Source organism: Stomoxys calcitrans, chromosome 1 (assembly GCF_963082655.1).
Source record: "Stomoxys calcitrans chromosome 1, idStoCalc2.1, whole genome shotgun sequence".
NCBI classification, from domain to species: domain Eukaryota; kingdom Metazoa; phylum Arthropoda; class Insecta; order Diptera; family Muscidae; genus Stomoxys; species Stomoxys calcitrans.
Genome location: NC_081552.1, coordinates 30191139 through 30205448, shown reverse-complemented (window position 1 = coordinate 30205448; position 14310 = coordinate 30191139). Strand labels below are relative to the sequence as shown.

The following is a 14310-nucleotide window of genomic DNA, read 5'->3' as shown; positions in this document are numbered from 1 at the left end:
ACTTGGGGTATTCGACCGGCTGGTATAAAGCGAGCGGCAGCAGCAGTTAATGATGTCTCGGAATTTCCTCTTGGGCACTAGCACATCCGAGGGGGGGTTGCAGTTTACTGATGCGGCGATTGGTATACTTTCTGAAGCCTGCCCAATCGGTCTTCGCCTGATTGATAAACGTCCGGCGCTCAGAGGTTATGAAGTCGGGTCGGTCGGTCGATGGTGAGAATTATGGTCTGGCCCCAAAGAGATGACGGCTTGCCAGGATACATCACTCAGGAGATCAGGAGATGCAATGGAAATGTCTGGCGAGCTGCAGCACCTCCTCATAATCCGAGTGGGAGCATCCTCATGCACCGTGCAAAACGTGGAGCTTTCAATCTGCTCTGCCAAAGCTATGTCACGCTGGTCGTAACCTAGGGGAGAATGCCATGATTTGTGTTGCGCATTAAAGTCCCCTAGAACCAAACGATTATGGCCAGATAGTAATCCACTTATGTCGGGGTTGTAAGCTTGGCCATTAATTGGGACACAGCTACCAACCGGCGGTATGTACACTTTGTATAGCTCTATCTCGGCAGTACCGGACCTGACTGCTATCCCCATGCACTCCATGTAGGGGTAACTAGCGCCAAGCGCAGGCGAGATGGGTCTATATTGTACGGAATGGTGTATCGCGAAGGCCAATCCCCTACCTCCATTCCTTGCGTATATTGCCGTACCGGAGAAGTGGGGGTGTCACATAGTCCGACGACGAGGGCGCACAATCCCATGGCAGCCGGTTGTACGTACCGGATTGACCCGATGAAGTACTTTATCGACAAGGGCTGCCGCCTCAGTGTACAATACACTGCTACAACAACAACAACGAGGGCGCAGAAGGCGACGACGCTTGTGACCCACTGCACCTTGCGAGGTGTGTGTTCGCACAGCACCTTGCGACATATCCAGTATGTCGCAAGGTGCTGTAAAATTTTGCACAAATACTTCCTATTAGTGTAGGTCGGTTATGATTTTAAATGGACCATATCGGTCCATGTTTTGATATAGCTGCCATATAAACCGATCTCCCGATTAGACTTCTTGAGCCACTGGAGGGCGCAATTCGTTGTAGTCACATTTTCATGTGGAGGTGGCCATCCTCGTCAAGCTTCTGTAGGTGAGCAAGCTCGTTCCGGCCCAAAGGACCGACCGCCGCGAGAACATTTTGACCATTGGTTATTTTAAGGCGCCACTAAGACGTACGCGATGGAGTTCTACAATTAGAAAGGGTCGTTTTGAGATTTCCACTGATGCCAAGTATCTGGGTGTAATTCTTCAGCGAAAACTGAACTAAGGATTTGTCGTCATGCCATTGATCTGGGCACTAAATGCGCTCTACTTCTGTCAGTAGGCTTGCTTGGGCCGGGGAATGTACACTGGATGTTTACATCGCACAGTGGCGCGGTTTGAGTTTCTCGTTGCAAAAATCATATCTTTCATTGAATGATTTAAACGGCATACGACAAACAAGTGTTCAGCCTATAAAATTAATGTTTGAAAAGGCTGCTACGCCTACTATGTGCTTAGTTATGGCTTATCAAAGTCAAAATTTGTGGGAAAAATGGTAACTAAGTAGAGTTTTTTTTTTTAATTTTTGATTTTTTTTTTAAGGTTATAATATTTTAAAATTATTAACCAAAACTTAAACAACAAAAAAATGTTTTCAATTTTTTTTATTAAATTTTCTGTAAAATAAATGTTTTTATCATAATTAGTTTAAATTGTGAAGCGCATAGATTTTTAATAGGAAAGGGCAAACTTTAATCATTTTTTTATTATTCGGAGAATTTTGTAACCTTTCCAATGGTATAATCTGATTTGCAATTGGTAGAGAAATAGTATCACAATTCCAAAAATGATACCTTGACTGAAATCTTATCTATCACATAAAAAGTTACAGATATTCCAGACATCTATGCATGCATTCTTTGTCGGCTTTAAATGCCTATTTGGCAGCACTTTAATATGTGAAATGCTAGAGGTAACCTACATTCACGCCCCAAGGCCGCCCTTGGACCTACTAGGGTCTTGTATAATTATTGGAAACCATTTCCACATTCACTATGTCAAGTTTCGGGCAGATATTCTTATCAGTTCAAATGTTATAGAATTTTTCGACTGTGGACATGTCCTCCAAACACTTCTTGAACCAAGTTTGTTTTTTAATTTTTTGTTTCTTAAATAGCCAAACATTCTTTAAATTATGTTAAGGGCTTTCGAAGTGGAACGGGCAAAATATCGATTGCACTATCGGTATTTAATTTTTTGACTGGATATCGATAGATATTTTTCCGATGGATACTATCGGAAAAGTTTTTTGCAAAATTAAACAGAAATAAGCGATCCGACTCTGAACGCATGCATTGGGCCTATAGATTCATGACTTCCAACTGACTTTATTCATCTTGGTTTTATTTGGTCTGTGCATTGATATTGCTTCTATATAAATCGATCTCCTGATTTTTACTTGTCATTTTCGTTAGAAATATAGGTGATGGGAAATTAACGATTAACCATACTATCGATATTTATTATTAAAACTATCGAAAATATCGAATGTTGCGATTATCGATAGTTTGCCATCTCTTTGATAATCCTACACTTATTACGTACAATCTTAATCCTACAATTACTAAGCATATCCTTCCGTAGGCTAAATAAAATATGACAATCCCTTAACTAGTTTTCGAGATATAACACTTGAAATCGGACCAAAATACCTAAAAGTTGTGTGTTTCGATAAAGGTCAACTTTGAACGGTCTTATTCCTAAATTAAAAATCTGACATTTTTGAAATCGTTGGAATGTTTTACATAAGTAGGTTCTTTCAAAATCCGCTATCCGCGCCATAGTGCGGCGGTGATTCGGGCAGTTCTTACCTGGTTATGGCATTCATCTCTAAGTTCGGCCCTCAACAGTGTGTTCGAGAGGGTACAATGTGCCGTAGCGGTGCCAATCTCTGTAGCGAGGAGAGCCCCATGCTTTATATTACGCCATTGCACCTTTATATAGGAGTGAGGAAATAAGAAAACTAGTGTTAGTGAACTATAGTATAGTATTGGGTTGCCCAAAAAGTAATTGCGGATTTTTCATATAGTCGGCGTTGACAAATTTTTTCACAGCTTGTGACTCTGTAATTGGATTCTTTCTTCTGTCAGTTATCAGCTGTTACTTTTAGCTTGCTTTAGAAAAAAAGTGTAAAAAAAGTTTATTTGATTAAAGTTCATTCTAAGTTTTATTAAAAATGCATTTACTTTCTTTTAAAAAATCCGCAATTACTTTTTGGGCAACCCAATATATAGTATGGAGAGAAGCATTATGTACCTGGGGAGTCCTACCTTGTTGGTTGACTGGACGTCTTTTCAGAAGGAGATACTCTGACATTCCCAGCATCTTTTGTATATACCGTTGGTTCCAGTACCGGGCGATGTTTTCATGGCTGGGTTTCGGACAATCACGATTTCCATAGGCATTCAGGCTGAGCTGAAAATTCTTGAGTCGGGACATGTGAGGTCGAGACTGCTTAGGAGGCGAACCATTGGGAAGGCTGTCAGGCTCTTATGGGTCACGGTGTAAAGTGGTAGCAGGAAACAAGGCGGCCGACGTACTGTTTAAAAATGGAACGCTAATAAGCGCCGATCATGCTACAAAGCCAGTGGGCCCTCCATCCCCTGCAGGAACTTCTTCGGTTACCTGATTGCCTTCGTTTTTATCTTTTGCGTTGGTTTCCCTTCCATTATTTTTGCCACCCTGGGTCTGAGTCAAGTGGGTCTGTCTGGGCAGTTTAACAAATGACGTGTGTGTGTGTGTGTGGTTTCAGGTCACAATCGGGACACTCATCCTGCACGTTGGCATCAATCCTTACTCTGTAGTAGTTGAGACGGCTGCATCTGTCAGAACTACTCTTGTTTGCCGGGGGAGGCCAATTTCATCAGGTGCAGATGCAACGCATCTGCTACCGTGTCTGCAGGAATCTTGTTTAGACCCGATTGATGATTAATAGGAGTTGGATACGGTACGAAAGCGTACTCGATCAGGTATCCGATAATTGGGCCCCTAAAGTGCTTGACTGGAAGAAACTCGCGGCAACACTATGAGCACCACACGGATTACAACTTTGAGCTCCAATCTGTGTAGTGTTCATCGTTGTCACGAGCAGCTTTGCTGGGACCGCTTTCGAGCACGTCCACAGGATGTGGATAGTGGAATTCTCCATACAGAGTAACAGTTATTGAAGTCGCGGACAATCTGGGGTATCGAAAAGAGAATCTCAATGAGATGTCTGGCGGCATCGGCTCTTGCTTAAATAGTGAACGCCTATGATGCTTGATATGAAAAGGGGAGTTGTTGGCGTTTTCAAATAAACAATGGCCATCATGTTTCCGCGACAATCGACCCTATGGAGCGGAACGAGCTTGCTCACCTACAGGAACTTGACGAGGATCGCTACCTCCTCATGCAAATATCGCCACAACATTGAGGTCCGATCTGTGTGGTTTTCATTGCTGTCACGAGAATTTTAGCTGCGAGCTACCCGACGCGTCTACAGGTTGCGGATAGTGGAATGCTCTATACGGAGTAGCTGCAACGGCAGTCGCGGACAGTCAGCGGTATCGAGCGGACAGTCGCAATGAGAGGCCGGACGGCACCGGATTTTGCACAAATACTGAGTGCCTTTGATGCTCGATAAGACAAGGCCACTCAGTGGCGTTTTATATAACTCTGTTCCCGCGGCGATTGGACCTTTGGACCGGAACGAGCTTGCTCACCTACAGAAGCTTGACGAGGATCGCCACCTCCACATGGAAATGTGGCTATGAAAATAACATGGTGGAGGGTAAAAAAAAAGATGGATACCATTACAAAGATGTGTATCATGATTTTCGATAGAGAGTTGATCGGGTCTGATTTTTGTTCAGTCGTGGTCGTTGTAATCAAATACCTGCATGTGGATGTAGCGATCTTCGTTAAGCTCCATAGGTGAGCTCATTCGGGTCCATAGGACCGATCTCCGTGGAAACGTCATGGCCATTAGTTATTTGATGGTGCCAATAACTCGCCTTGTCATATCGAGTACCATGTACACTCAGTATTGTAGAGCCGCTGCCGCCCGGTCTCTCACTGAGACTCCACTCGATATTGCTGATTGCCCGCGACTTCAATTGAACCCACTCCGTATACGAAGCACCCCACAATCCGAAACCTGTGGATGCGCCACATAGCCTACAGCTGAGCTTCTCGTTATGATGATGAACACCACACAAAACATAGCTTCCGTGCCAGGATCGATTCAGATTTTGTTAAAGCTACCGTTTTTGAGTTACTTAAGCTTCTCATTAAACTACAACCATAGCAATATATTTGTAAGTTCTAATCGAAATATGTTGGTGTTACAATAGATTTTTTTTAAATACATACTTTGTTTTTAATATATTTTATTTAAAAAGTTTTTTTCTTATTACACATTATTACCACTAATGATTCTTTCTGCTTCCAAGGAGGAGACAGAGTTTTCCTCCTCTCACATTGGCGGCGGAGGTACAGGCAAAACACCCATGGGTGGTGGTGGTGGTACGCCATTGAACATGTGACGTGGTGGGCCAGGTATAGGAAAGCCGGGTGCAGTTCCCAATGCCCTGTGGAGATTGGGTGGAGGTGGTGGTATAATTTTCGGTTCCAATTTGAATGAGAACTGTAAAAAGAATTGCTTTGTGTCGCGATTCCAGTGTGTCCAGAATTTTCCCTCGGTCTTTTCCACCTCTCTCGATGGTACTTTGAAACCAATAGTCTCATAAGGTTCAGCGGCGAAAAGTAAATATTGCCATTTACGATCTGGTGGTTCAATTTTTTGTTCATACGCTGACATAAAGCGATGACGAGGAATGATGCCTTCGGTGATTTCTGGATAATCGATTTGGAATAGCAGTGACTGTTGGCCATTACTTGGATCACGCTGTTTGGTAACACGATAACCGGGGCGACCGATTTTTACAAATTTTTTAGGTTCCACACGAGGCTTTTCTGGTGCCATCATAGAAGGTGCCTCTTTTGCCTCTTTGGCGGCACGGCGAGCCAAGTTTTCTTGATGCTTCTTACCTTGTGTGTGTGCCAAATACGAGCCTTCATTATTATGTAGCGTCAAGCATAACTTGCATTCATATGAACCCAAATGATTTTTCATAAAATAAGGATCTTTGTTCAGGTCAATAGTTTCCAATGCCAGTTGTCGGAGACGCTCCTTGCGGTCTCGGTTGGTTTCCGACCAGGAGGCCACACCACCACTGCCGGTCTTGCCACCGGCACGATTTTGGAAATCCATTTTCAAGGTATTGATTCTCTTGCTGCAAAGAAATAATAAGTCCCATAAATTCTATCGAATTTAGTTTTTATTAATTTTACAAACTTTAGATACTTCTTCTTCTTTGTACATAAACGTCAGTTCAACCACCATCTGATTACGGGCAGTAGAACAGAAAAAGGTCTTCTTCTTCTTGGTTTCATAAAACAGTTAGTGCACTTCGGAAATAATAGAGCACGCTCTAATCAAAAAGAATTACATGTGCTATTTTGAAAAGTGATTTTCACATGTTATGCTATGTTCAGACAGAGGCTGTTCTGAACAAACGACTCGTTTTCCACTTATAACACTCTAAACATGGTTGTTTGCCTTGTTTGAAGATTAAAACCAAGGTAGTTTAAGGTAGTAGCAGTTGCCCAACAACAAAATATTAAGTGCATTACCTGTCAAAATCAGTGATTAGTGCAACCCTGATTTTAAGTATGTTACTAGTTCGCGCCATTTCTTGTTGTTTGTGTGTGTTATGTTTTTCAACTATAATGCACACACATAACCATAGCTAATAACATAACCGCGTTCTTAAAGTTTAATAATATCTTTTTTTTCTTGACCACGTATACATGCGTCTTGTTGTGAGTGATTCTCTCTATGACCTCTACGACAGATTTGTTCTCTGAGATTATAACATATTTGCCTCTATCATTAACCGCGATAATGTATAGAGCCTCAAGAATCGCAAGTGCCTCAGCTGAAAAGATGGAGCTTTCCGGACGAAGCGAAAGCTGGCCTCCATAGCACAGCAGGTCTTGTCATGAGATTTGGAGCCATCAGTAAATATTCGCATGAAATCTCTCAATTTGTGATGACGCAATGATGGCATTAAATTTGGTTAGAATTTCATTCAAATCTGTTGCTTTCATTTTTATGTCGAGATATGTAATGTCAGGATACTCCGCAAAAGGCTCGCATAATATTGATAAATTTAAAGCATTTCTTTCTGACGTCCTCAATATGAGATTCAAAGGTATATTCCATGAAATTGAGTTCATTCACAAATTCAATTTCAGCTATATTAATATAAAGGCTATTTACATTCAGTGTATTTTAATGTGTTGGTTGGAATTTCAAACACTTGGATTTTTGCAGAGATAGTTGTATTTGTCTTGGACTTTCGATTACAACGTTTAAAGCGTTCTGCACGCGATCAATGGCAATTTGCAAAGAAGTATCTGCATGAAATGTCACTAGATCGTCAGCATAGCCAAGAATTTCCACGTCCATATGGGAAAATATTTCTTTCGCGTGTACATTGAAACTCAGTGGGGTGCCAGTGACTGGTAAACTCTGTGTATTATATTGCAGATGTATTTGACAATACCAAGCGCTTCGCCCAAAGCCAGACTGGTCGCACATAGAGTCTTCCAGCCAACTCGTTTTTCATGCATTACAAATAAAAATTTTGCCCATGAACATTAAGGAACAGGGGCAAACTTTTCACATATCAATGAGTGCAGTCCGATTCAAGTTTAAGCTCATTGATAAGCGGCCTCCTTTTTATTGCCGAGTCTGAACGGCATGCCGCAATGCGACACCTCTTTGGAGAGAAGTTTTACATGGCATAGTACCTCACAAATGTTGCCAGCATTAGGAGGGAAAACCACCACTGAAAACTTTTACATGCTAACCTCCGCGCTACGGTGGCCAATTTACTATCTTTAAAAAATGTGCAAGCAAAAGTACGCGAACGATATTCAGTGAAAAATTGCAAAACAGCTGATTTTTGTTTTGGTTGGATTTTTATTTGCTTAGGAAAACAATTGTTTTAAAATAAAAAAATTCTGACGATACTTGTGAGGTATTTTCCTTAGATAAACGTCAATTTATTGACTCGAGGGTGACAAGGCTAGAAGGAAAGCCATTCGTCGTACCCGTGATATCCGTGCCGCTGCACAGCCATCACAATTTACTGTGCACGAAGTTACGAATGTGGCACCAAGACGCTGGTCCCAGAAGGAATCTCTGCACTGATGCTGAAGAATCTGGATCTGCCCGGAGTCGAGTACCTTACAACTGTCCTCAGCCTATCTGAACGCTATCATAGTACCCGATGTTTGGAAGATGGGCAGCATGATCTCGCTACTGAAACCTGAAAAGAACATGAGCAAAGGGAAGTCGTACAGACCAATCCCCCTTCTCTCATCAGTAGCCAAGACGCATGAGGGACTACTCCTCCCGGTCCTCCCGTTGGACAATTTCCCTTCGAGCATCTGCATGCATATTGAAGGATGCATAGGACTACAACTGCTTTACATGCCATCACCGTCCACACGCACTTGGTGTGCTGACAAAGAAACCTTGGACTAACCACCTAATGCTTCTAACTATTGTGGCTAGTCAAATTGCTGCGACCACTGATGTACTGGTTTCATCGTAGGAGGATGATTCCAACACATAAGGATGATTTCAACACATAAGAAGCCGATAATTGCTATTGTCTTGGTGTCTGGAAGAATACATAATAATTCCGCAAATTTTGCAGAAATTATAACTTCATTTGGCGAGTTTTATGTACCTGAACACTGGCTGCAGCCATGAATCTTCAATAAAAGTAAATAAAAACTAAACAAATTTAAAAATTACCAATAAACAATATTTTTATTTTTTACTTACCTTACCTTTACTTACCTTTTTGATCCATTTTTATGTAACAGCTGCTTTTCACAAAACAGCTGACCTTTACAAAACATCTGTTCGAAGTTGCTTGCAAAAAAAGTTCCAGTAGAAATTTGCAGGTTTTCTATTTTTTAACTGTCACAGTTTGCTCTCTCTCGCGCTCTCTTCTGCTGGCAAATAAAGTACGCGAACGACTTCCAGTAAAAATTTGTGAAAATCTGCACAAATTTTTGAGTTCCCGAACACAGCTAATATAACTATGTGACTGATATTGGTCTTTATATCGCACGATATTATCTCGATCTGCGGATTCCTTGAAATTAAATTTATAATGGTGAAGGGCACTAATTTTTCTTCAAAAGGACAGCGACACCATAAGCGAATCTTATATACCCTCCATCATGTATCGCATCTGTCGAGTTCTTTGCGCAGTATTTCTTTTTTCTTGTTGTTTTCTCTATTTTATATATTTTTTCTCAAATATATAAAGAAAAACGAACCATTGAAAACAATAAAACATACTAAAATGATGCCGGCAATAGTTTCAAGTGTTGCCGCTATAATAGTTTTTTGCCGTACTATTTTTCTACTTTTCCGCCAATTTTCAGCCTACGTTTTTTAAAATTCGATTATCAACGTCATTAATAAAAAATAATTTTTTTCTTTTGCCTAATGTTTTTTTAACATGTTAGAGTGGCTTATTTTTATTTCTCTTTCTAATTTATTTCTTTTTCAAATCCAGACTAATAGTCGAAGATTTTATTTGCAATGATTTTTCTTGACTGGGATATGAGCAGTCAACCTTACGATTGTGAGGCGTATGCTATCCCTCTGTGCCACGCACCTTTCTTCATTACAGAAGGCTAAGTAAACATATATTCTCTTATATGGGGTTTTTTGAGTTAGCGTCCATAACAACAGCAAAAAATCTATTTTTAGATTTGTAACAATAACAGTTGATTATGAGCAACTAATTAGCGAAACATTAATGATAGAATTCCGATAGTAATGTATTTTGTTGTTTTAAATCGTGAAATCTCTACAAACTATCATAAAAAATTATTTAAAAAGTGACAATTCTGGGAGAGAGTGAGAAAGTCACTTCCAAATGTTTGGTGGGTGGTTATGTGCATATGTGACGAATACACCTTTGTTGTTACCAATGCTATTGCAATGACCATACATCAGGTGTGCCATGTAAACTCAGCATTAGGATCCAAAGACTAATCGATTTTTCGAAACTAGACTAATCGATTATTCAAAACTAGACTAATCGATAATTTGACCTTTGGATTCAAAAATTGAATAATCGATTATAAAATCGAGTCACCGACTTAGCGAATTGATAAAAAGGATATTTATAAAACAATCCGCGTTTTTATGTGCAATCACATTTATTTCATTTCTTATGGGAACGAAAATTTCATTAGAGCAGCATACTGCCATTTTGGCTAAAAAAACAAACAAACCTTTTGCTTGACGCTTTTCATTGTTATAATTAACACTTTCTGACAACATTAGAAAAATTTATGCATGCTAATCATGTCCAAGTGTTCCCTGTGCCACATATATCTTGGTGACACAAAAGACTTTTCTGAAGGAGAAAATGCTAAGGGAATTCTACTATTGGCAGGAGTTAAGGTAAGCCTACTGACGTTTGTTTGCCCACGTAAAAATGATTAAAGTTGTAAAAATATTAGCCTTGCAGGGAATCCAAAGGAATTGCAGCAGTTTGTAAAAGTTGTGAAGATGGAATTTTCAAGTTTAAAGAGTTCTTGCAAATAACACAGCAAGCAAGAAAAAAGAATGGTGGGGGTGAATTGGAGTTTTCTAATAAGGTCGTGAGTTCGATATTGTCTTCAGAAGTAGAAGAGACATCGCCGGTTCGAAGGAGCTCCAGAAGGTCTGGTAACCGTTTGCAAAGTGCAGCTCATAGTAACGATTCTAATACAACAGCAGTCTTAAGCAGCAATGTAGATAAAGATATCCAATGTCGAATGGATATTACGGAGCCCAGTACGAACAAAAGTTCAAATGTTGGGAAGAAGAGCAAAATATCCGCGAATGTGGCAGATATTAAAAATACTGACAAGCCCTTAAAATATAAAAAGAAAACCAAGTCGGAAAATCCCAAGGGTAGAAATAGAAAACCTCAATTAGACCACACAGCAGCCAACACAAACACAGTAGAAGAAAATATAACATTTGATTATAACGTTGCTAATAATGAACATGTAAATGCAACAACTGCAAATGCAGAATATAAAAAAATACATGACGCCGTTTTTGCTAAACGCCCTCGTGGAAGGCCGCCTAAGTGTAAACTAACCCCTACCAAAGTCACTGACAACAATGCCACCAAGCTAAAAATGACAAATACCGAACTGGCGTCTGCTACCGATGAAGAGGACGGTAAAAAAATTCTGGAAACTAAAGCTGTTTGCGCCTACGTAAAAATATCAAATGAAATATGGGGAGATTTAGTGGAACTAGAGCGTCAAGGAATTGCTTATAAATCCCGCATTATTTGCCGCAAATGCTCACTTGTATTTATTTTAGAAAAAAGATTTCGGGATCACCTTTTATTAGAACATGCATACTCGGAAGATGAATTAGAATCCCTAAAGCAGTCCATAAAAAATTTGCATTACAATTGTAAAATTTGTGACAAAGTTTTTAAAGATCACATAACGGCGCGAAGGCACTTTAAAATCAGCCATAGCATCGATAGACCATTAAAATGTCCCATGTGTCCGGCGACATTTAAGGTAAGCTTGCCTTTGAAAATGTACGTCGGTATGTCGTTTTATTGTTTTGTTCTTAATTGCAGCATGCCTTTAATATGGACTATCATGTATCAAGACATCTTAATGTCAGGGATCACCATTGCACTTTGTGCGAAAAGAAATTTATTTTGCGCAACGAGTTGAAACTGCACATGCGGACGCATACAGGTGAAAAACCCTACATATGTTCGGTAAACAAAGCTTTTTCATATATCTGAACTGTGAAGTTAATTTTAAATGTTTACTTTTGTGCATAGGTTTGCCAGAGGGGTTTTTCGCACAAGTCAAATTTAGTAAAACATACCCGTATTCATGAGACGGAACGCATTCCCATACAGACAATATTGGAGGAAACAAATAGTACTGTAAAACAGGAACCGCAAGAAAATTGGTCACCAACTCAGTTGGAGGAGTTTTCTTATGTTGCTTCAACAAGAACGGACAGTGTCAGCACCACACCAGACAAATATATATCTCCAGCTAAATCGAAAGCCAATTCTCCAAAAAATGTCATAAAACAAGTTTCTGCAAGATCTAAGGAAATAAATAGAGTTCCCATTGCTCCTGTAAAAAAAATCACTCTCAATCATTACTTTGCAAAACCGAATATCGTCGAATCTCCCGATATAACAACAATTTCAAAGCCATTATCAACTCCACAGAGAAGCCATGACATAAAAAAAGAGACTGGTTCACCAGAAATCCTTGAATATCAACACAAAAATGTCAAATTTACCATAGCAAATATAATGCCGGATAAGAAAGCAAGAATTGCAGATGAAACTGTTTTTACATTGCCCATGTCTGGGGAACCCTTGGAAAACGTACTTGTTAGAAATGACATTGCCGAAAGTTCTGTACCAAGTGACAACAAGCTTGGATCACTTCCATCCAGTGAGAAAATAACAAATGCCCCCAACAATGCGGTTATGTCGATGCAAATATCAGCCGAAGACTCCAATGAGTATCCATCTAATCAACAACTAAATAGCAGATTTCTCATAACGCAAGACCCTTCATGTTATAACATTTCTTCGAGGACAACAATTTCAAACCCAAGTTTGAGGAAAAATAACATAAAATATCAAATATCAACCCATTCCTTGTTAAAAAGCAATTCACAAACACCTGTTGTCGATATTACCTCCCCTCCCAGGCAGGAACACTCTAACCAAGAATCAGAAAATCCAAATCCCTCTAAGCAATCAGGCTCCAAGCTGAAAATAAGAAAAGTAGAAGTGTTTCCTTCACTGAATACAAGTGGTAATGACGAATGGCCTACAAAACCATCTTGTCCACCAAATTTAGTTGAAATACCACCAGAATATACTTATCAATGTCCCATATGCTGGAAATGCTTTAAACATAAATCCCCCTTAAATAAACACATGAGAACACATACCGGTGAAAAGCCTTACAAATGCAATTTATGTCCCAAGTCATATGCAGATGCAACAAATTTCAAACGTCACAAAAGTTTACACACCAAAGCTGCAGATGAGTTGAATATAAAAAATATTGCCAAATATCCCAAACCACCAGCTTCTCCCACACCGTCGATCGCAGCTTCCGATCCCGATCCAGATGGAATAGAAGCAATGGAAACTGTGGAGAGACTTGAATTGTCCTGTAGTGATGACGATATGGACATATTAGATGCTTTGGAAAATGCCTTATTAAGTCGAGATATAAAGGAGAGTTTAGCCTTAGTTATATCAGCAAAGAACGAAAAGGCATTGCCTTCAAGTTGCTTAAGTAACGAAAACCCAGATTAAAAGATTTTGTATGTTTCTTGTATTTGTTTGGCCTAAGCGTACAATATGGATTATGGATGGCAATTCAAGTAGAGTTGCGTTGCCAGAAAATAAAATCATGAAATAAAAAATAATATAAAGTTGATAATTTTTGTCAGTCTCATGCGATATCAGTGTTTTGAATGTTCAACTACTTAATAAATTGTAAAAAGTATGTAATTCAATGCATAAATGAACATTTCTATATTAAATTTTCCCTTTGGCAACTCAACTGAAGTTGGGTTGCAATCCATAATCGACCAATACAATTTTTCCATTTTTATGTGTATCTATTACGGCTGGTCATTGTAGTTTTGTATTTAAATGTTTTTACGCTCAAAGGGTACATAGTCGATTTATATAACCATCAGAAAAGACATCGCTAGAATGGAAAGTTGGTTAAAGAAATTTATTGAGAAATGAACCAAGAACGTCGAAGTTAGGCGCCTGAATTGGAAACATTGGTATGTAGAGGTAGCGCCCTCGTCAAGCTCCATAGGTGAGCAAGCTCATTCCGGTCCATAGGGCAGGTCGCTGCGGTAACGCTGCGGGCGCAAATAACTCGCTTTGTCATATCGAGGATCACAGGCATTCGGGGCACACGTCCAAGTTGGCACAAATTCCAAAACAATGACAAGTGTCATTTGTAAATATCGGTTCAGTCATCGTCGTTGTAACAATATTCCTGCATATTGAGGTAGCGATCCTCTTCAAGCTCCACAGGTGA

General features: G+C 39.8%; 2 protein-coding genes across 2 annotated transcripts; one reads left to right on the top strand and one right to left on the bottom strand.

Annotated features, from left to right (window-relative positions):
• Positions 1–5369: 5369 nt before the first annotated feature.
• Positions 5370–6545, bottom strand: LOC106091231 (splicing factor 3A subunit 2). The gene is made up of 2 exons (XM_013257703.2): positions 6437–6545; positions 5370–6374 (listed from the first exon to the last, which is right to left on the bottom strand). The coding sequence occupies exon 2, from the start codon at positions 6350–6352 to the stop codon at positions 5555–5557; it is 798 nt and encodes a 265-aa protein (XP_013113157.1). The 5' UTR covers positions 6353–6374; positions 6437–6545; the 3' UTR covers positions 5370–5554.
• A 3787-nt stretch (positions 6546–10332) lies between these two features.
• LOC106091241 (zinc finger protein 236) lies at positions 10333–13712 on the top strand. The gene is made up of 4 exons (XM_013257717.2): positions 10333–10645; positions 10705–11772; positions 11835–11981; positions 12048–13712. Exons 1-4 carry the CDS (start codon positions 10538–10540, stop codon positions 13563–13565), a joined length of 2841 nt encoding a protein of 946 aa, XP_013113171.2. The 5' UTR covers positions 10333–10537; the 3' UTR covers positions 13566–13712.
• The last annotated feature ends 598 nt before the right edge of the window (positions 13713–14310 follow it).